General features: G+C 49.3%; 1 protein-coding gene across 1 annotated transcript in view; it reads left to right on the top strand.

The window, feature by feature from the left end:
- The window catches only part of LOC149434589 (espin-like), a gene marked incomplete at its 5' end in the record, with an annotated part of 79,138 nt that overhangs the window by 9,790 nt on the left and 47,302 nt on the right, over nt 1-22,046 (top strand). Inside the window, 3 exons of the mRNA XM_089663610.1 lie at nt 833-994; nt 9,661-9,853; nt 17,715-17,741. Coding sequence (XP_089519736.1) covers nt 833-994; nt 9,661-9,853; nt 17,715-17,741 — 382 coding nt within the window. The remainder of the gene's footprint in view (nt 1-832; nt 995-9,660; nt 9,854-17,714; nt 17,742-22,046) is intronic.

Genomic DNA, 22,046 nt, shown 5'->3' with positions numbered 1-22,046 from the left:
TACAGGAGATGACCAGAGACTGCAGACACAGTACAGGAGATGACCAGAGACTGCGGACATAGTACAGGAGATGACCAGAGACTGCGGACATACTACAGGACATGACCAGAGACTGCGGACACAGTGCAGGTGATGACCAGGGACTGCGGACCTTTGGCGAGAAAGGGGAAGCGGGTACCCACTCCCACTTCCGCAGAGTTGTCTTCCCTTTAGTGTGCGCACCCGGCTGTGTCCGGCTGTACCAGGTGCCCACTGCGCATGCGCGAGAAGCGCTGCATTTTGTGAATGGCCCGGTGTCTTCTGGGACCTGTCATGTGTCCCAGAAGACGCCGGTCAGTTCTCAAAGTGCAGCACTTCTCGCGCATGCGCAGTGGGCACACAGCTGTCACAGCCAAGAGCCCACACTAACGATGCCGGCGTGGGAAGACTTCACAGCATTGGACCGAGGAACAGGTAAGTTTCCGCTGCAGAGCTGAGCGGCCGGCCCGGTATTCTGACACGGCGGTCGGCGGTGGGACTACCAGACCGGCCGCTCCATATTCGCTCTATAAGACGCACTGACATTTTCCCCCTTTTTGGGGGGGGGGGGGAATGCGTCTTATGGAGCAAAAAATACGGTATTTATATTTTTATTTATTCTGTAGATAGAACAAAAATTTACAAAGAGACAGAAAACCACAATTTCATGAAGATTCAATGACCGGGCCAATGACAGGGTAGGGGATGTGGATAGATGATTTGTGGAGAAGAAGGACGTCCTTTGGTGTCACTTGCTGTTCTCTTTTCTTCACATGACCTGCAGCCTCACACTGTCTGCTTTCTGTGTTTGCAGCTGATATCCCGGGAAAGCAGTCCTGAGGGGCTACGAAGGACCGACTCCTGCCGAAAGTCAAGGAACTTCAATAAGCAGCCCAGCACTGGGGATTACTACAAGTACCTGGGGCAGAACTCCGCAGAGTCTCCGGAGGGCAGGAAGATGGCACACAGCGAGGAGGTAGGCTGGCCACTGCTTAGAGTGTTACCAAACCCCCCCACAGTACAATCAGTCTGTAGACACAGGAAAGCATGCTGGTTATACTCACTGTGGGACCTAAGGGGTTAATTCTCTGCATTGTGTAAAAAGGCTGTTTGATCCTGTCTCCTCTGATCCGCCCCTTCTTCTACTGTCCCCAATCCATCTGCTGATAGAACTGAGCCTTGGGGGCAAGCAGCACATGCTCAGTTTGGTGTGTATTGCTAGAAAGGTTTTTTGTTTTTTTCTTGGGAGAGTGCATGTGATCATCACAGGGCTATTCAGCGCTGTCCAGAAAGAAGTCAGGGTCCTGCATCCTCTTAGAGCAGAATGCAAATTCCTCATACCAGCTGTAACCAGTGCTATGCTGGACACTGACAGAAGTCGCAAGACCGCTCTATACTGCTGATGTGAAAAAATATTTAGCAGTTTATATTTACTAAAATAATTACATTTCCAAGTTTTGTGTACTGTGGGAGACCAAATATAGTGAATGCGGGGTCCGGGGAGAGCGGATATAGTGAATGCGGGGTCCAGGGAGAGCGGATATAGTGAATGTGGGGTCCGAGGACAGTGGCTATAGTGAATGTGGGGTCCGAGGAGAGCGGATATAGTGAATGCGGGGTCCGGGGAGAGCGGACATAGTGAATGCAGTGTCCGGGGAGAGCGGATATAGTGAATGCGGGGTCCGGGGAGAGCGGATATAGGGAATGCGGGGTCCGGGGAGAGCGGATATAGTGAATGCGGGGTCCGGGGAGAGAGGATATAGTGAATGCGGGGTCCAGGGAGAGCGGATATAGTGAATGCGGGGTCCGGGGAGAGCGTATATAGTGAATGAGGGGTCCGGGGAGAGCGGATACAGTGAGTGCGGGGTCCGGGGAGAGCAGATATAGTGAATGCGGGGTCCGGGGAGAGCAGATATAGTGAATGCAGGGTCCGGGGAGAGCGGATATAGTGAATGCGGGGTCCGGGGAGAGCGGATATAGTGAATGCGGGGTCCGGTGAGAGCAGATATAGTGAATGCGGGGTCCGGGGAGAGCGGATATAGTGAATGCGGGGTCCGGGGAGAGCGGATATAGTGAATGCAGGGTCCGGGGAGAGCGTATATAGTGAATGAGGGGTCCGGGGAGAGCGGATACAGTGAGTGCGGGGTCCGGGGAGAGCGGATATAGTGAATGCGGGGTCCATTGAGAGCGGATATAGTGAATGCGGGGTCCGGGGAGAGCGGATATAGTGAATGCGGGGTCAGGGGAGAGCCGATATAGTGAATGCAGGGTCCGGGGAGAGCCGATATAGTGAATGCGGGGTCCGGGGAGAGCCGATATAGTGAATGCAGGGTCCAGGGAGGCCAAACATAGTGAATGCGGGGTCCGGGGAGAGCGGATATAGTGAATGCGGGGTCCGGGGAGAGCAGATATAGTGAATGCAGGGTCCGGGGAGAGCCGATATAGTGAATGCAGGGTCCGGGGAGAGCCGATATAGTGAATGCGGGGTCCGGGGAGAGCCGATATAGTGAATGCGCGGTCCGGAATTTTGGTACACTTTAAAAATCAGTCCCAACCAATAACATCACCAACTGATTTCTTATCGTTTTTGAAATTATTTTGCTGGGCTGGCTTAGAATTTAGCCAGAAATGCATACAGTATAAAAATGGAGTTACCCTTTAAACAGACCAGTGAAAGATCTCTGGATGGTGTTCCCAGCCCCACCCACCTGCTGTGGCCATGACCATAGGATCGCAATTTAAAGTGGTAATACAGGCTAGAGCCTGGTACACACGATGTCCTTTTTTCATCTGTCCATTTATGGATGAAAAATGGCCCCCCATTTATCTCTATGGACTAGTGGATGTAAACGGATGATCATCTGTTTACATCCATTAATGTCCATATTCGTTTACATCTGTTTTTTTTAACGGAAGAAAACCCTACTTTTCTTCTGTAAAAAAAACACAGAATGGACAAAAAAACGGATGTAAACGGATGTAAACTGACATACGGTCCATTTTTGCATTGGTAAAGGATGTAAAAAAGTGGATGTAAACTGATGAAACCCAGATGTAAAATGATCTAAATGGATGTAAATGGATGTAAACTGATGAAACACAGAAGTAAAATGATCTAAATGGCTGTAAATGGATGTAAACTGATGAAACTCAGATGTAAACTGATGAAAAACTTATGTAAACTGATGTAAATGGATGTAAACTGATGAAAAACTGAGCTAAACAGAATAAATTGATGAAAACGGATGTAAACTGATCTACATTGATTTAAACTGATGAAAACGGATGTAAACTGATCCAAATGGATGTAAACTGATGAAAACCGGATGTAAGATGATCTAAATAGATGTAAACGGCTAAAAAACTGACGTAAACTGATCTAAATGGATGTAAACTGATGAAAAATGGATGTAAGATGATCTAAATGGATGTAAACTGATGAAAAATGGATATACGATGATCTAAATGGATGTACACTGATGAAACACAGATGTAAAATGATCTAAACGGATGTAAACTGATGAAAAATGGATGTAAACTGATCTAAATGGATGTAAACTGATTAAAAACTGACCTAAACTGATCTAAACAGAATAAACTGATAAAAAACTAATGTAAACTGATCTACATGGATTTAAACTGTTGAAAACGGATGTAAACTGATCCAAATGGATGTAAACTGATGAAAAAAATTACATAAACTGATCTAAACTGATGTAAACTGATAAAAAGCTGATGTAAACTGATCTAAATGGATGTAAACTGATGAAAAATGCATGTAAGTTGATCTAAATCAATGTAAACTGATGAAAAGCTGATGTAAACTGATCTAAATGGATGTAAACTGATGAAAAACGGATGTAAGATGATCTAAATGGATGTAAACTGATGAAAAACTGATGTAAACTGATCTAAACAGATGTAAACTGATGTAAGATGATCTAAATGGATGTAAACTGATGTAAGGTGATCTAAATGGATGTAAACTGATGAAAAAATGACCTAAACTGATCTAAATGGATGTAAACTGATGAAAAACGGATGTAAACTGATCTAAATGGATGTAAACTGATGAAAAACTAATGTGAACTGATCCAATTTTTCTTGGAAAAAATGTGACTGAACTGAAAAACGGAATGCCCGTGTGAAAGGACCCCAAGAATATCGCACCAATGATCGTCCGTTTTGTTTTTTTTGTGCATGGTAGTCTCGTGGAAAATGAAGAGGTTGCTCAACTTGCAAACATTCTGGTACGACAGAATACAACTGCGGAAGTGATGTCATGTGTTGTATTGTAGTTTATTCTTCCATTTCTGAGCATGCGCGGTCTGCTTTTGGGCGAATACTGTGCTGGTTAAACGAAGAATGTACGATCTGGTATCGTATGGAAACGTTTTTCGTGCATCTCCCTTCATACAGTTTCAGACAAAAGCTGTGAAAGTTGTGATCAGATTATTGTACAAAAGCGGTATTTTTCGCCCAATTTTCTGATCTTGTGTACTAGGCTTAACTGTTCTTAAAAATCCCCCCCCCCCCCCCATCACCACCACCTCCTACCTATCCTGCAGTCCTGAAAAGGGGACATACACTCACCGGCCTCTTTATTAGGTCCACCTGTTCAATTGCTCGGTAACACAAATTGCTAATCAGCCAATCACATGGTAGCAACTTAGGCATCTAGACGTGATGAAGACGACTTGCTGAAGGTCAAACCGAGCATCAGAATGGGGAAGGAAGGGGATTTAAGTGACTTTGAACGTGTCATGGTTGTTGGTGACAGACGGGCTGGTCTGAGTATTTCAGAAACTGCTGATCTACAGGGATTTTCACGTACAACCATCTCTAGGGTTTACAGAGAATGGTCCGAAAAAGAGAAAATATCCAGTGAGTGGCAGTTGTGTGGAGGAAAATGCCTTGTTGATGTCAGAGGTAAGAGTTCCAGATGATAGAAAGGCAACAGTAACTCCAATAACCCCTCGTTACAACCAAGGTATGAAGAATACCATCTCTGAACGCACAACACGTTCAACCTTGGAGCAGATGGGCTACAGCAGCAGAAGACCACACCGGGTATTACTCCCCTCAGCTAAGAATAGGAAACAGAGGCTACAATTCCCACAGGCTCACTGAAATTGGACAATAGAAGATTGGAGAAATGTTACCTGTTCTGAAGAGTCTGGATTTCAGCTGCGACATTCAGATGGTAGGGTCAGAATGTGGCGTAAACAACATGAAAGCATGGATCCATCTTGCCTTGTATCAATGGTTCAGGCTGGTGGTGTAGGTGGTGTCATGGTGTGGTGGATCCATCCTGCCTTGTGTCAATGGTTCAGGCTGGTGGTGGAGGTGGTGTCATGGTGTGGTGGATCCATCCTGCCTTGTATCAGCAGTTCCGGCTGGTGGTGGTGGTGTCATGGTGTGGGGGATCCATCCTGCCTTGTATCAGCAGTTCCGGCTGGTGGTGGTGTCATGGTGTGGTGGATCCATCCTGCCTTGTATCAACGGTCAAGGTTAGTGGTGGTGGTGTCATGGTGTGGTGGATCCATCCTGCCTTGTATCAATGGTTCAGGCTGGTGGTGGTGGTGTCATGGTGTGGGGGATCCATCCTGCCTTGTATCAACGGTCCAGGCTGGTGGTGTTAGTGTTATGGTGTGGTGGATCCATCCTGCCTTGTATCAATGGTTCAGGCTAGTGGTGGTGGTGTCATGGTGTGGGGAATCCATCCTGCCTTGTATCAACGGTCAAGGTTAGTGGTGGTGGTGTCATGGTGTGGGGGATCCATCCTGCCTTGTATCAATGGTTCAGGCTGGTGGTGGTGGTGTCATGGTGTGGGGGATCCATCCTGCCTTGTATCAACGGTCCAGGCTGGTGGTGTTAGTGTCATGGTGTGGGGGATCCATCCTGCCTTGTATCAATGGTTCAGGCTAGTGGTGGTGGTGTCATGGTGTGGGGGATCCATCCTGCCTTGTATCAATGGTTCAGGCTGGTGGTGGTGGTGTCATGGTGTGGGGGAGATTTTGTTGGCACACTTTGGGCCCATTAAAAATGGAGCTCCATTGGTACCAATGGAGTACCAATGGAACATCGTTTAAACTCCATGGACTACCTAAGTCTGGTTGCTGACCATGTCCATCCCTTTATGACTCCAGTGTCCCCAACTTCTGATGGCTCCTTCCAGCAGGATAATGCTCCATGTCACACAGCGCCAATCATCTCCAACTGGTTTCTGGAACATGACAGTGAGGTCCCTGCACTCCAATGGCCTCCACAGCCACCAGATCTCCATCCAATAGAGCACCTTTGGGATGTGGTGGAACGGGAAATTTGCATCATGGATGTGCAGCCGACAAATCTGCAGCAACTGTGTGATGCTACCATGTCAATATGGACCAAAATCTCTGAGGAATGTTTCCAACACCTTGTTGGATCTATGCCACAAAGACTGAAGGCAAAAGGGGGTCCAACCCGTTACTAGCAAGGTGGACCCAATAAAGTGGCCGGTGAGTGTAGACTTCTCTCAGCTTTTTTTTTTTGACAGTTCTTCTCTGAGATATGCACTATGGGCTCCATTCACTAAAGCTGATTGCATACAGTTTTTAGGTGTTTCTCCTAAATATCGCATGCAATGCTGAAAATGTCGGCTCCCATGCACCCAATTGTGGGGGTGTGCTCCCCTCCTACCTGACTGATATGTGGGTGCTGACATCACTGCAGGGGGGCTCTACTTAAATGGGGCCTAGCACCTGATGACACTACTTGATGTAACCAGACTCAAGGGTGTCAAACTGACAGCCCTCCAGCTGTTGCAAAACTACAAGTCCCATGAGGCATTGCAAGATTGAAAGTTACAAGCATGACTCCCAAAGGCAGAGGCATGATGGGACTTGTAGTTTGGCAACAGCTGGAGGGCCAACAGTTTGACACCCTTAAGTCTGGTTACAGCAAGTAGTGTCATCAGGTGCTAGGCCCCTTTTAGGTAGAGCCCCCCTGCAGTGATGGGGTGGAACCTAGAAACGCTGCTGGGAGGTGGGTAGGGGGCGTAGTCAAGGGGTGACTCGGAAAGTGGGAGTTCCTGCACCTATTCTCTGAGAAAAAAAGCTCTGGCCTTATCAGAAGTTTGTTGTTGCTGGGGGGGGGGGGTCAACTGTTCCTGGGAGGGATCTACTGTTGACGGACTGATTCTGGCTGTGGGGAGATCTGTTGCTGCTGTCATAGGTCTATTGTTGCTGGGGGATATTTTATTACAGGTGGTCCATCTTTGTTGGGAGGGGTATACTGTTGCTGGGGAGCCGCAGTTGCTGGGGGTCTATAGTTGTGTGTGGATCTATTGTTGCTGGGGGTCTATAGTTGTGTGTGGATCTATTGTTGCTGGGGTGGGTCTATTTGGCTGCTTTCCTTGTTATCATTAACAAATTCCATACAAATTACTTAATATATTCTCTGAAAGGGGTGGTAGTGGGAAGTGGGTAGGGGGTGGAACCCAGAAATGGCGCTCAGAGGTGGGTAGGGGGCGTAGTCAACGGGTGACTCGGAAAGTGGGAGTTCCTGCACCTATTCTCTGAGAAAAAAAGCCCTGGCCTTATCAGAAGTCTGTTGTTGCTGGGGGGGGGGGGTCAACTGTTCCTGGGAGGGATCTACTGTTGACTGACTGATTCTGGCTGTGGGGAGATCCATTGCTGCTGCCATAGGTCTGTTGTTGCTGGGGGATATTTATTACAGGCGGTCCATTTTTGTTGGGAGGGGTATACTGTTGCTGAGGAGCCGCAGTTGCTGGGGGTCTATAGTTGTGTGTATATCTATTGTTGCTGGGGTGGGTCTATTTGACTGCTTTCCTTATTATCGTTAACAAATTCCATACAAATTATGGGTATGGGGAGGTGGGTAGGGGGTGGAACCCAGAAATGGTGCTCGGAGGTGGGTAGGGGACGTAGTCAACGGGTGACTCGGAAAGTGGGAGTTCCTGCACCTATTCTATGAAAAAAAGCTCTGGCCTTATCAGAAGTCTGTTGTTGCTGGGGGGGGGTCAACTGTTCCTGGGAGGGATCTACGGTGGGTAGGGGGTGGAGTCAAGGGGTAACTCGGAAAGTGGGAGTTCCTGCACCTATTCTCTGCAAAAAAAGCCTTGGCCTTATCAGAAGTCTGTTGTTGCTGGGGGGGGGGTCAACTGTTCCTGGGAGGGATCTACGGTGGGTAGGGGTGGAGTCAAGGGGTAGCTCGGAAAGTGGGACCTATTGTCTGAGAAGAAAACCCCTGGCCTTATCAGAAGTCTGTTGTTGCTGGGGAGGGGGTCAACTGTTCCTGGGATCTACTGTTGACAGACTGATTCTGGCTGTGGGGAGATCTGTTGCTGCTGTCATAGGTCTATTGTTGCTGGGGGATATTTTATTACAGGCAGTCCATTTTTGTTGGGAGGGGTATACTGTTGCTGGGGAGCCGCAGTTGCTGGGGGTCTATAGTTGTGTGGGGATCTATTGTTGCTGGGGTGGGTCTATTTGACTGCTTTCCTTGTTATCGTTAACAAATTCCATACAAATGACTTAATATATTCTCTGAAAGGGGTGGTAGTGGGAGGTGGGTAGGGGGTGGAACCCAGAAATGGCGCTCGGAGGCGGGTAGGGGGCGGAGTCAAGGGATAACTCAGAAAGTGGGAGTTCCTGCACCTATTCTCTGAGAAAAAAAGCTCTGGCCTTATCAGAAGTCTGTTGTTGCTGGGGGGGGGGGGGTTAACTGTTCCTGGGAGGGATCTACTGTTGACGGACTGATTCTGGCTGTGGGGAGATCTGTTGCTGCTGCCATAGGTCTATTGTTGCTGGGGGATATTTTATTACAGGCGGTCCATTTTTGCTGGGAGGGGTATACTGTTGCTGGGGAGCCGCAGTTGCTGGGGGTCTACAGTTGTGTGTATATCTATTGTTGCTGGGGGATATTTTATTACATTTTTGTTGGGAGGGGTATACTGTTGCTGGGGAGCCGCAATTGCTGGGGGTCTATAGTTGTGTGGGGATCTATTGTTGCTGGGGTGGGTCTATTTGACTGCTTTCTTGTTATCGTTAACAAATTCCATACAAATGACTTAATATATTCTCTGAAAGGGGTGGTGGTGGGAGGTGGGTAGGGGGTGGAACCCAGAAATGGTGCTCGGAGGCGGGTAGGGGGCGGAGTCAAGGGGTAACTCGGAAAGTGGGAGTTCCTGCACCTATTCTCTGAGAAGAAAAGCCCTGGCCTCATCAGAAGTCTGTTGTAGACCCTTGGCTAGTAAAGGGTTATGGTGCCCTGCATACATTCTAGCTCGTCTGCTCTGTAATATGTGTCTTACGTGGACTGTGGTTGGTCCAATGTGTCACCTTCTCTGGCTGCCTAACCAGACATGAGATTCAAATCTGAACGTTTTTATCACCACTTTGTGAATTCTGGAGAAAATGAGGTTGGCGAGGTGTTCAGTCCAACTCCCCCATCGTCTTCATGTAGTTTGGGGTTCATCAGACGCAGCATGCTTTGACAGTGTCACGGAGGCATTGTGTCACCTGTTGAGATATTTTAAATAAAACATCTTGAAATTGTAAATATTTAGATTTTAAAAAATGACCAAAACTCAACTTCCTTTAAAACAAAATGTTACAATTATAATCTTTTCTTTTCAAGGGTTCCCTTCTGTCAAACGAGAGCGTCCCTAATGGCAGTACTGCAGACAAGACGCCCGCAGGAAACGTTCCGCCTCCCCCGATTCCTCCTCCGCTTCCGGACAACCTGTGTTACCCACCACCCCCTCCTCCGCTGCCAACAGAGGCTTCCATCTCCAGCTCCATGCAACGACGCTCATCCAACTCTACTGGAAGTGAGTATTTGGGTTCGCTGTTTAGCGTATACTTGACTCAGACAGGTCCACTTGGGTTGGCTTATGGAAGTAACATGTATCACTGAACAAATACTGCTAAAGATCACTGTGTGGGGCCCCAAAGGCCCCAAGTGGTCCATTGGGACCCATGAGACTTAACCACGGTTTAAACCTTGCATCCATCCTGATTTTTAAATTTGATCCAGAACACCGGAGGTTTCAGGAAGGTTCTGGGCTTCTTTGGCTCAGTCTTTGTCTGAAGTCATATTGTTGATGAAAAACTGCAGATCTATTCTTAGAAATCTCTTTGATGCTCTGCTTGTGTAGTACATACCTGAGCAGAAATAATACGAGGACTGTACTGACGGTCATGCAAAAGTGGACATCGCTCTTCTATTAACTCAGATAGGTCGCTGAAATGTTAGATGTTGAAGGTAACTCCATTACTGCAAGAGTTATGGAATGTGAGTTGGGGTTGAAGATTTAAAATGTAGTAACTTCTTCGTCTTATTTCTTTTCTTCTTCTTTCTTATTTTATAGTCTTCTCATTTCTTTCGTAAAGCTTCTTTCTCCCTGCTTCGTCTTCTTTCTCCCTGCTTCGTCTTCTTTCTCCCTTCTTCGTCTTCTTTCTCCCTTCTTCGTCTTCTTTCTCCCTTCTTCGTCTTCTTTCTCCCTTCTTCGTCTTCTTTCTCCCTTCTTCGTCTTCTTTCTTTTCTTCTTCTAACTTCTTATATCTTCTCCCTTCCTCCTGCTCTTCCTACTTCTCCTTCTTATACTTCTCTTTCTCCTTTTTTTTCTATCTTCTTCCTTCTTCTTCTCCTTTCTTCCTCCTCTTCTCTCCTCCTTTCTCCTCCTCCCTCATCCTCCCTCCTCCTTCTCATTTTCCTCATTGTTCCTCCTCCTTTTCCTGCTTCTCCTCTTTCCCCTCCTTCTTCTTCCTCCTCCTTCGTTTCTTCATCTTTCTTCTTCTATCTTCTTCTCATTTCTTTCTTAAAGCTTCTTTCTCCCTTCTTCGTCTTCTTTCTCCCTTCTTCGTCTTCTTTCTCCCTTCTTCGTCTTTCTTCCTTCTTCTTATTCTTTCTTGTTTCTTTTCTTCTTCTTTCTTCTCTCTTCCTTCTTTCCTCCTCACTCCTCCTCCCTCCTTCCTCCTCTTCTTTCCTCCTCACTCCTCCCTCCTTCCATCTCTTCTTTCCTCCTCCCTCCTCCTCCTCCCTCCTCTCTCTTCCTTCTTCCTCCTTTTCCTCATTCTTCCTCCTGCTTTTCCTGCATCTCCTTCATATCCTTCTCCTCTTTCTCCTTTTTTTCTTCTTCCTCTTCTCCTTTCTTCCTCCTCCTCTCTCTTCCTCCCTCTTCCTTCCTCCTCTCTCCTTCCTCCTTCCTCCTCTTCCTTCCTCTTCCTCCCTTCTCCTTATCCTAATTTTCCTCATTGTTCCTCCTCCTTTTCCTCTTTCTCCTTCTTCTTCTTCCTCCTTCTTTCTTCTTCTATCTTCTTTCTTCTTTTATCCTCTTGTTTTTTATTCCTTTTCTTCTTTTTTTCACATCTTCTTTCCTCCTCCCTCCTTCCCCCTCCTTCCTCTCTTTTCTTCCCTCTTTCCTTTTCCTCCTCCTTTTTCTCATTCTTCCTCCTCCTCCTTTTTCTCATTCTTCCTCCTCCTTCTCCTTTGTCTCTTTCTTCTCCTCCTTCTTCTTTTTCATCTGTTTCTGGTATTAAAGCCTGTTTTTTTTTTTTTTCCTTTTAATTAACAAATGTGTTATACTTACCTGCTCTGAGCAGTGGTTCTTGGGTCCCACGTCAGCACTCCTGACTCCTCCCCCTCTAGCAGTACCCCAATAGCAAGCCGCTTGGGAGCACTCATGAGTGCTTGACCCTGAGTCTCCTGTTTCAGCCAATGAGGAGGGAGAGTTCCCGTAGAGCAGAGGCTCTCATGAACATTGCTGGATCAGAGGGGGCTCAGGTAAGGCTTGGTGGGGCTGGGCGGGGGGGGGGGGGGGTGGCGCTGCACCCAGAAGGTTTTTTTACCTTCATGCATAGAATGTTTGAAAGTATAAAACAAACCTTCAGCCTTTAATCTCACTTTAAGCCATGTGCCATCATTGAGTTCGTGATGAAGGAGGGGTGCCGGCTGTTCATCATCCACAGAAGAGTGACACCATTGACAAGAGTCACCAAAGACAAGACAATGCCCCTTTCAATGGTGTCATCTCCATAAATATTCTGTAACCTTTTCTGGATGTCGGTATGCAGGAAAAAAAAGTATCTAAGGGTGCAGGAGTTCGTAAAAACATTGTAACTCTTCATGGAATAAACAAAGATCTACACTTACATCAAAGGTAAGGAGCTGCAGCTTCGACGTGGAGAAGAGGAGGACAGTCTGGCAAGTGGAACCACAAAGCCACCGAAGGCTGATGCTGTCAGAGCCGGACCTGCCAAGAGAACACCCAGCAGCGGCGTTCACTGTTGTCCTCTACCAGGGCCGTGGATAAGGGGGTACACCAGTCCTTGCGTACGGGGCCCAGGCCAGCAGTGGGGCCCAGGCAGCTGGGTGAATTGGATGTGGGCAGGAAAAATGGCTGGCATGGTGGGAGGGGGTAACTACTGGAACCAATCCCCTGTATGACTCTCTCTGCAGCAGCTGGAAGTTGGCTTCTTCAATCCCTCCCCCTGGCTTTCAGCTGCTGCAGAGAGAGCCATACAGGGGATCGGTTCCAGTAATTTCCCCCCACCACACCCATCACCCTCCCTGTGCACCATACATTTCCCCCTGGGTGCCCTCACCCCCACAATGCTTCCAGCTTCCTTCCTCTTGTTTCAGCTGCTGCAGAGAGAGCCATACAGGGGATCGGTTCCAGTAATTTCCCCCCACCACACCCATCACCCTCCCTGTGCAACATACATTTCCCCCTGGGTGCCCTCACCCTCAAAATACTTCCAGCTTCCTTCCTCTTGTTTCAGCTGCTGCAGAGAGAGTCATACAGGGGATTGGTTCCAGTAATTTCCCCCCACCACACCCATCACCCTCCCTGTGCAACATACATTTCCCCCTGGGTGCCCTCACCCTCAAAATACTTCCAGCTTCCTTCCTCTTGTTTCAGCTGCTGCAGAGAGAGTCATACAGGGGATCGGTTCCAGTAATTTCCCCCCACCACACCCATCACCATCCCTATGCACCATACATTTCCCCCTGGGTGCCCTCACCCCCACAATGCTTCCAGCTTCCTTCCTCTTGTTTCAGCTGCTGCAGAGTCATACAGGGGATTGGTTCCAGTAATTGCCCCCCACCACACCCATCGCCCTCCCTGTGCACCATACATTTCCCGCTGGGTGCCCTCACCCCCACAATGCTTCCAGGTTCCTTCCTCTTGTTTCAGCTGCTGCAGAGAGAGTCATACAGGGGATTGGTTCCAGTAATTGCCCCCCACCACACCCATCGCCCTCCCTGTGCACCATACATTTCCCCCTGGGTGCCCTCACCCCCACAATGCTTCCAGGTTCCTTCCTCTTGTTTCAGCTGCTGCAGAGAGAGTCATACAGGGGATTGGTTCCAGTAATTGCCCCCACCACACCCATCACCATACCTATGCAACATACATTTCCCCCTGGGTGCCCTCACCCTCAAAATACTTCCAGCTTCCTTCCTCTTGTTTCAGCTGCTGCAGAGAGAGTCATACAGGGGATCGGTTCCAGTAATTTCCCCCCACCACACCCATCACCATCCCTATGCACCATACATTTCCCCCTGGGTGCCCCCACCCCCACAATGCTTCCAGCTTCCTTCCTCTTGTTTCGGCTGCTGCAGAGAGAGTCATACAGGGGATTGGTTCCAGTAATTGCCCCCCACCACACCCATCGCCCTCCCTGTGCACCATACATTTCCCGCTGGGTGCCCTCACCCCCACAATGCTTCCAGGTTCCTTCCTCTTGTTTCAGCTCCTGCAGAGAGAGTCATACAGGGGATCGGTTCCAGTAATTGCCCCCACCACACCCATCACCATACCTATGCAACATACATTTCCCCCTGGGTGCCCTCACCCTCAAAATACTTCTAGCTTCCTTCCTCTTGTTTCAGCTGCTGCAGAGAGAGTCATACAGGGGATCGGTTCCAGTAATTTCCCCCCACCACACCCATCACCATCCCTATGCACCATACATTTCCCGCTGGGTGCCCTCACCCCCACAATGCTTCCAGCTTCCTTCCTCTTGTTTCACCTGCTGCAGAGAGTCATACAGGGGATTGGTTCCAGTAATTGCCCCCCACCACACCCATTGCCCTCCCTGTGCACCATACATTTCCCGCTGGGTGCCCTCACCCCCACAATGCTTCCAGGTTCCTTCCTCTTGTTTCAGCTGCTGCAGAGAGAGTCATACAGGGGATTGGTTCCAGTAATTGCCCCCACCACACCCTTCACCATACCTATGCAACATACATTTCCCCCTGGGTGCCCTCACCCTCAAAATACTTCCAGCTTCCTTCCTCTTGTTTCAGCTGCTGCAGAGAGAGTCATACAGGGGATCGGTTCCAGTAATTTCCCCCCACCACACCCATCACCATCCCTATGCACCATACATTTCCCGCTGGGTGCCCCCACCCCCACAATGCTGCCAGCTTCCTTCCTCTTGTTTCAGCTGCTGCAGAGAGAGTCATACAGGGGATTGGTTCCAGTAATTGCCCCCACCACACCCATCACCATACCTATGCAACATACATTTCCCCCTGGGTGCCCTCACCCTCAAAATACTTCCAGCTTCCTTCCTCTTGTTTCAGCTGCTGCAGAGAGAGTCATACAGGGGATTGGTTCCAGTAATTTCCCCCCACCACACCCATCACCATCCCTATGCACCATACATTTCCCCCTGGGTGCCCTCACCCCCACAATGCTTCCAGGTTCCTTCCTCTTGTTTCAGCTGCTGCAGAGAGAGTCATACAGGGGATTGGTTCCAGTAATTGCCCCCACCACACCCTTCACCATACCTATGCAACATACATTTCCCCCTGGGTGCCCTCACCCTCAAAATACTTCCAGCTTCCTTCCTCTTGTTTCAGCTGCTGCAGAGAGAGTCATACAGGGGATCGGTTCCAGTAATTTCCCCCCACCACACCCATCACCATCCCTATGCACCATACATTTCCCGCTGGGTGCCCCCACCCCCACAATGCTGCCAGCTTCCTTCCTCTTGTTTCAGCTGCTGCAGAGAGAGTCATACAGGGGATTGGTTCCAGTAATTGCCCCCACCACACCCATCACCATACCTATGCAACATACATTTCCCCCTGGGTGCCCTCACCCTCAAAATACTTCCAGCTTCCTTCCTCTTGTTTCAGCTGCTGCAGAGAGAGTCATACAGGGGATTGGTTCCAGTAATTTCCCCCCACCACACCCATCACCATCCCTATGCACCATACATTTCCCGCTGGGTGCCCTCACCCCCACAATGCTGCCAGCTTCCTTCCTCTCCTTTCAGCAGCTGCAAGCACACAATAAGATCTTTCAGGATCACATTTGCCAGCCCCTTCTTTTCCCGAATGAACACAATGAGTGCTCAGTACCAATCACTAACTGTGTACATTCATAACTGAAGTAAACTGTGTGTTTGGAAGGGGGGGCTTGCCAGCTTGGCTGTATGGGGCCCCATTGTTTCTAACAGCAGCCCTGTCCTCAAGGTCCAGAGCTTGACACCGGAGGGTTGGAGTGGGTGGAGGTTATAGGACTGTGACTGCTGTGAGAGGGATTATTTTTTTCTATGGATGTGGGACATCCGGAGCCCCTCCTTCGCCAGGAACCCATTGATGGCACATTGCTTCTGCTTGGAATCCATTGTTGTCTGAATGGTGGGCAGCACAACGGCTAAATGGTTAGCACTTCCACCTGGAAGTACTGGAGTTATCGGTTCAAATCCCAACCACAGCACCACCTGCCTGGAGTTTGCATGCTCTGCCTGTCTGGGTTTCCTCCAGGTACTCTGGTTTCCTCGCACACTGATATGCTGATGCATACCCTTAAGTAAGGGGGACTCTAATAGAGATGGACTCTTATGTAAGGGGGGACTCTGCTGGGGACCCTGATTCAAGAAGAGGACTCTGATGGGGACCCTGATGTAAGAGGGACCCTGATGTAAGGGGGACTTTTATGGGGACCCTGTTGTAAGGGGGGACTCCAGGGGGGATTCTGATATAAGGGGGGATGCTGATAGGTACCTTGATGTAAGGGGGACTCCAATGGAAATTAACTCTGATGTAAGGGGGGCTCTGATTTAAGGGGAGGACTCTGATGGGGACCCTGATTCAAGGAGAGGCCTTGGTGGAGATCCTGATGTAAGAGGGACCTTGACGGGGATCCTGATGTAAGAGGGACATTGACGGGGACCCTGATGTAGGAGGGACCTTGATGGGGACCCTGATGTAAGAGGGACCTTGATGACGACCCTGATGTAAGAGGGACCTTGATGAGGACCCTGATGTAAGAGGGACCTTGATGGGGATCCTGATGTAAGAGGGACCTTGATGGGGATCCTGATGTACGAGGGACCTTGACGGGGATCCTGATGTAAGAGGGACCTTGACGGGGATCCTGATGTAAGAGGGACCTTGATGGGGATCCTGATGTAACGGGGACTCTGATGGGTTCCTTAATGTAAGTAGGACTCAGATGGGCACCTTGATGTAAGGTAGGAAGCTTATCCTGGGAACCCTGATGTAAGAGGGACCTTGCTGGGGATCCTGATGTAAGAGGGACCTTGCTGGGGATCCTGATGTAAGAGGGACCTTGCTGGGGATCCTGATGTAAGAAGGACCTTGCTGGGGATCCTGTTGTAAGAAGGACCTTGCTGGGGATCCTGTTGTAAGAGGGACCTTGCTGGGGATCCTGATGTAAGAGGGATATTGATGGAGACCCTGATGTAAGAGGGACCTTGCTGGGGATCCTGATGTAAGAGGGACCTTGCTGGGGACCCTGATGTAAGAGGGACCTTAATGGGGATCCTGATGTAAGAGGGACCTTGATGGGGATCCTGATGTAAGATGGACCGTGATGGGGACCCTGATGTAAGAGGTACCTTAATGGGGATCCTGATGTAAGACGGACCTTGATGGGGATCCTGATGTAAGACGGACCTTGATGGGGATCCTGATGTAAGACGGACCTTGATGGGGATCCTGATGCAATGGGGACTCTTATGGGTTCCTTAATGTAAGTAGGACTCAGATGGGCACCCTGATGTAAGGTAGGATGCTTATCTTGGGGACCCTGATGGAAGACAGAAACACTGATGGGGACCCTGATTTAAAGGGGGACTCCAGTGGGGACCCTGATGTAAGTGGGGACCTCTGATGGAGATGAGACCCTAACCTCCAACCCCCCCACTGCCACTGTGATTACAAGCTCATTCAGTTCCCCGTGGAGAGATCTGGTATTTCATGAACTGTAGATGTTCTTCTCCCCTCCTGGCTGTGAATGTCTTCTGGTCCCTTATTGAGGTCCCCGGTGCACCTCAAGCCTCTTCAGAACTTTTCTCCTTCCTCTAACGTTCCTCTAACTCCATTTTTCCTTCTTTCTCAGAACTTTCTAACGAACGTTGTTCTATTGTTGATGTTATTCTTCCTTTTCGTTTGATTTGTAACTGTTTGTTTCTCATTTCTTTTTTCTCCTCCTCACTTGCCAACGCCGTGTGATTTGTTTTGTCCCGTCTCTGTCCGGCCTTTTGTCTGTTCTCCGACCGACTCAATCATGCTTGCCTGCATCTGCTGCTTGTCGGGGACGCTGGCTGACCTGCATGCCAATTCTGCCCCCCCCCCAATTCCCTCTGTGTGCCTCCTTTGTGCGCCCGCTCCTGCCCCTCTCCCCCTCTCCTCTCTCTTCATTCTAGAAGTGATAGCACTCAGGCAAAGGAAGAGTAAGTACTTCTGTTTTCATTCATATCGGACTTTCATAACTTTTCTCTTCCTCTTTCCCACTCTGTATTGGCTGGCAGTCCTGGTCTGGGAGCCGGGACCCTCTTCCAGGACTTTGGTGGATAGACGGGGAACTTGGTGTGTTGGGGGTGTGAAGATACGTTGTTTGAATGCGTTGTTGGGAGGGATCACAAACGGTGCGATGAACCGAAACACTCCAGCGGCTCTTGAGAAAATTGAGGGCCAGTCCATCCAACAGCGACATTTCAGCTAGAGGCGGAGCGATCTGTGTCCTACACCACTTGAGGCATTTATATACCTCCATATATGTTACTAAACCTGGGACCCCGCATTCAGTATATCTACCCCCCCGGACCCTGCATTCAGTATATCTACCCCCCCCGGACCCTGCATTCAGTATATCTACCCCCCCAGACCCTGCATTCACTATATCCGGTCTCCCCGGACCCTGCATTCACTATATCCGCTCTCCCCGGACCCCGCATTCACTATATCCGCTCTCCCCGGACCCCGCATTCACTATATCCGCTCTCCCCGGACCCTGCATTCACTATATCTACCCCCCCCTGGACCCCGCATTCAGTATATCTACCCCCCCGGACCCCGCATTCAGTATATCTACCCCCCCGGACCCCGCATTCAGTATATCTACCCCCCCGGACCCCGCATTCAGTATATCTACCCCCCCGGACCCCGCATTCACTATATCTACCCCCCTAGACCCCGCATTCACTATATCTACCCCCCCCTGGACCCTGCATTCACTATATCCGCTCTCCCCGGACCCCGCATTCACTATATCTACCCCCCTTGGACCCCGCATTCACTATATCCGCTCCCCCCGGACACCGCATTCACTATATCCGCTCTCCCCGGTCCCCGCATTCACTATATTCGCTCTCCCCAGACCCTGCATTCACTATATCTACCCCCCCCCTGGACCCTGCATTCACTATATTCGCTCTCCCCGGACCCTGCATTCACTATATCTACCCCCCCCCGGACCTCGCATTCACTATATCCGCTCCCCCGGACCCCGCATTCACTATATCCGCTCCCCCCAGACCCCGCATTCACTATATCCACTCTCCCCGGACCCCGCATTCAGTATATCTACCCCCCCCCGGACCCCGCATTCACTATATCCGCTCTCCCCGGACCCCGCATTCACTATATCCGCTCTCCCCGGACCCTGCATTCACTATATCCGCTCTCCCCGGACCCCGCATTCACTATATCCGCTCTCCCCGGACCCCGCATTCACTATATCCGCTCTCCCCGGATCCTGCATTCACTATATCCGCTCTCCCCGGACCCCGCATTCACTATATCTACCCCCCTTGGACCCCGCATTCACTATATCCGCTCCCCCCGGACACCGCATTCACTATATCCGCTCTCCCCGGTCCCCGCATTCACTATATTCGCTCTCCCCAGACCCTGCATTCACTATATCTACCCCCCCCCCCGGACCCTGCATTCACTATATTCGCTCTCCCCGGACCCTGCATTCACTATATCTACCCCCCCCGGACCTCGCATTCACTATATCCGCTCCCCCGGACCCCGCATTCACTATATCCGCTCCCCCCAGACCCCGCATTCACTATATCCACTCTCCCCGGACCCCGCATTCAGTATATCTACCCCCCCCCGGACCCCGCATTCACTATATCCGCTCTCCCCGGACCCCGCATTCACTATATCCGCTCTCCCCGGACCCCGCATTCACTATATCCGCTCTCCCCGGACCCCGCATTCACTATATCCGCTCTCCCCGGACCCCGCATTCACTATATCCGCTCTCCCCGGATCCTGCATTCACTATATCCGCTCTCCCCGGACCCCGCATTCACTATATCCGCTCTTCCCAGACCCCGCATTCACTATATCCGCTCTCCCCGGACCCCGCATTCACTATATCCGCTCTCCCCGGACCCCGCATTCACTATATCCGCTCTCCCCGGATCCTGCATTCACTATATCCGCTCTCCCCGGACCCCGCATTCACTATATCTGCTCTCCCCGGACCCTGCATTCACTATATCTGGTCTCCCACAGTACACAGAACATGGAAATTAAATTATTTTAGTAAATATAAACTTCTAAATACCTTTTCTCATCAGCAGTATATAGCAATCTAGTGACTTCTATCAGTGTCCAGCAGAGCACTGGTTAAAGTTTGTAGGAGGAGTTTTCATTTTGCTCTAGGAGGATGCAGAAACCCTGACCTCTGTCTGGACAGTGCTGATTGGCCCTGTGCTGATCACATGCACTCTCCCAAGGAAAAAAAAACACTCTGTAGCAATACACACTAAACTGAGCATGTGCAGACTATTGCACTAACAGTATTTTCTTGTGCAAAGTGGGATTAAAGGAAACTGTTGTAAGCATCCCTGGTGGTATTATGTGGAATGTGCTGACCCCTATCAGGACACAAAGGCACCATTTCCCATTTAAGTCTATGGGGTGTCATTTCCCATCGAAATCTATGGGGTGCGATTTCCCATTGAAGTCTATGGGGTACTATTTCCCCTTGAAATCTATAGAGCCCGATTTCCCATTGAAGTCTATGGGACGCGATTTCCCATTGGCGCCTATGGCACCTGGCATTTGTCGAGTCCTGCTTTAACTATCATTTTTAAGCACCAATAGAACTTTCTTGTTCAAATTGGGATTAAAGGAAACTGTTGTAATGGTAGTATTATGTGGAATGCCCTGACCCCTGTCAGAACACAAAGGCACCATTTCCCACTGAAGTCTATGGGGAGCGATTTCCCATTGAAGTCTATTGGGCTCCATTTCCCATTGAAGTCTGTGGAGCACCATTTGCCAATGAAATCTATGGGGTGCGATTTCCCATCGAAGTCTATGGGGCACTATTTCCCATTGAAGTCTATAGGGCGCCATTTCCCATTGCTGTCTGTGGGGCTCCATTTTCCATAGATGTCTGAGGAGCACCATTTGCCAATGAAATCTATGGGGTGCGATTTCCCATGGAAGTCTATGGGGCACTATTTACCATTGAAGTCTATAGGTCGCCATTTCCCATTGAAGTCTGTGGGGCGCCATTTCCCAGCGAAATCCATGGGGTGTGATTTCCCATTGTAGTCTATAGGGCATGATTTCACAGTGAATCTATAGGGCGCGATTTCCCATTGAAGTCTGTGGGGTGCCATTTCCCATTGCAGTCTATGGGGCACTATTTCCCCTTGAAATCTATAGAGCCCGATTTCCCATTGAAGTCTATGGGGCTCCATTTCCCATTGAAGTCTATGGGGCTCCATTTCCCATTGAAGTCTATGGGGCTCCATTTCCCATTGAAGTCTATGGGGCACTATTTCCCATTGAAGTCTACAGGACACTATTTCCCATTGAAGTCTATAGGGCGTGATTTCCCATTGGGCCTATGGCGCCTGGCATTTGTCGACTCCTCCTTTAACTATCATTTTTAAGCACTAACAGTACTACAGTGCAAATTGGGATTAAAGGAAACTGTTGTAAGCCCCCCTGGTAGTATTTTGTGGAATGTCCTAACCCTTGTCAGAACACAAAGACACCATTTCCCACTGAAGTCTATGGGGCGCCATTTCCCACTGAAGTCTGTGGAGCACCATTTGCCAATGAAATCTATGGGGTGCGATTTCCCATCAAAGTCTATGGGGCACTAATTCCCATTGAAGTCTATAGGGCGCCATTTCCCATTGAAACTGTTGTAAGCCCCCCTGTCAGTATTATGTGGAATGTCCTGACCCCTGTAACTGTCCCTTTTGCTGGACAACTTGGTCTGCAAAATAATGTAAAGAAAAGGAAAAACAGCCATGTAATAAAAAAACGATATTGAATCCCGCCATCACTATGATCCCAATAAAGTTACTAGAATACAATATTTTTTTCCTGTGACGGTTCTTTAAATTTTCATGAGCTGATCCTCCACCTGTCACGTCGCCAATAAACAGGTAAAAACATTGTCAGTTACCAGTTGTACATAATTTAGCGCGGCGCGGCTGGCGTACGCACATTTACAGATGTCTGACTGGCCCGCGGTCATCAGACACAATGAGGACGACAAAAAAAAAAAGCTCAGCGGCTAGTTAGCACGCCTGGAGGGTGCGTCTGACACAATGGCGCCCATCGGTTTGGTTGATGTGCTTTCTACAGAGAAACAGGACTGGGTGCTGGGAGCAAAAGATGAACAGTAGTCTTGGCTGGTATGGAGGCGATGGTGGATTGGGGTTGTAGGGTGCGGATTATTTTTACACGCCACGGTTCATATTTTCCAGGAT

The sequence above is a fragment of the Staurois parvus genome, unplaced genomic scaffold (assembly GCF_062004578.1).
Source record: "Staurois parvus isolate SC_StPar_1 unplaced genomic scaffold, SC_StPar_1.0 ptg001730l, whole genome shotgun sequence".
NCBI classification, from domain to species: Eukaryota; Metazoa; Chordata; class Amphibia; order Anura; family Ranidae; genus Staurois; species Staurois parvus.
Note: the sequence above shows the minus strand (reverse complement) of the source record. Positions and strands in the feature narration are given on the sequence as shown.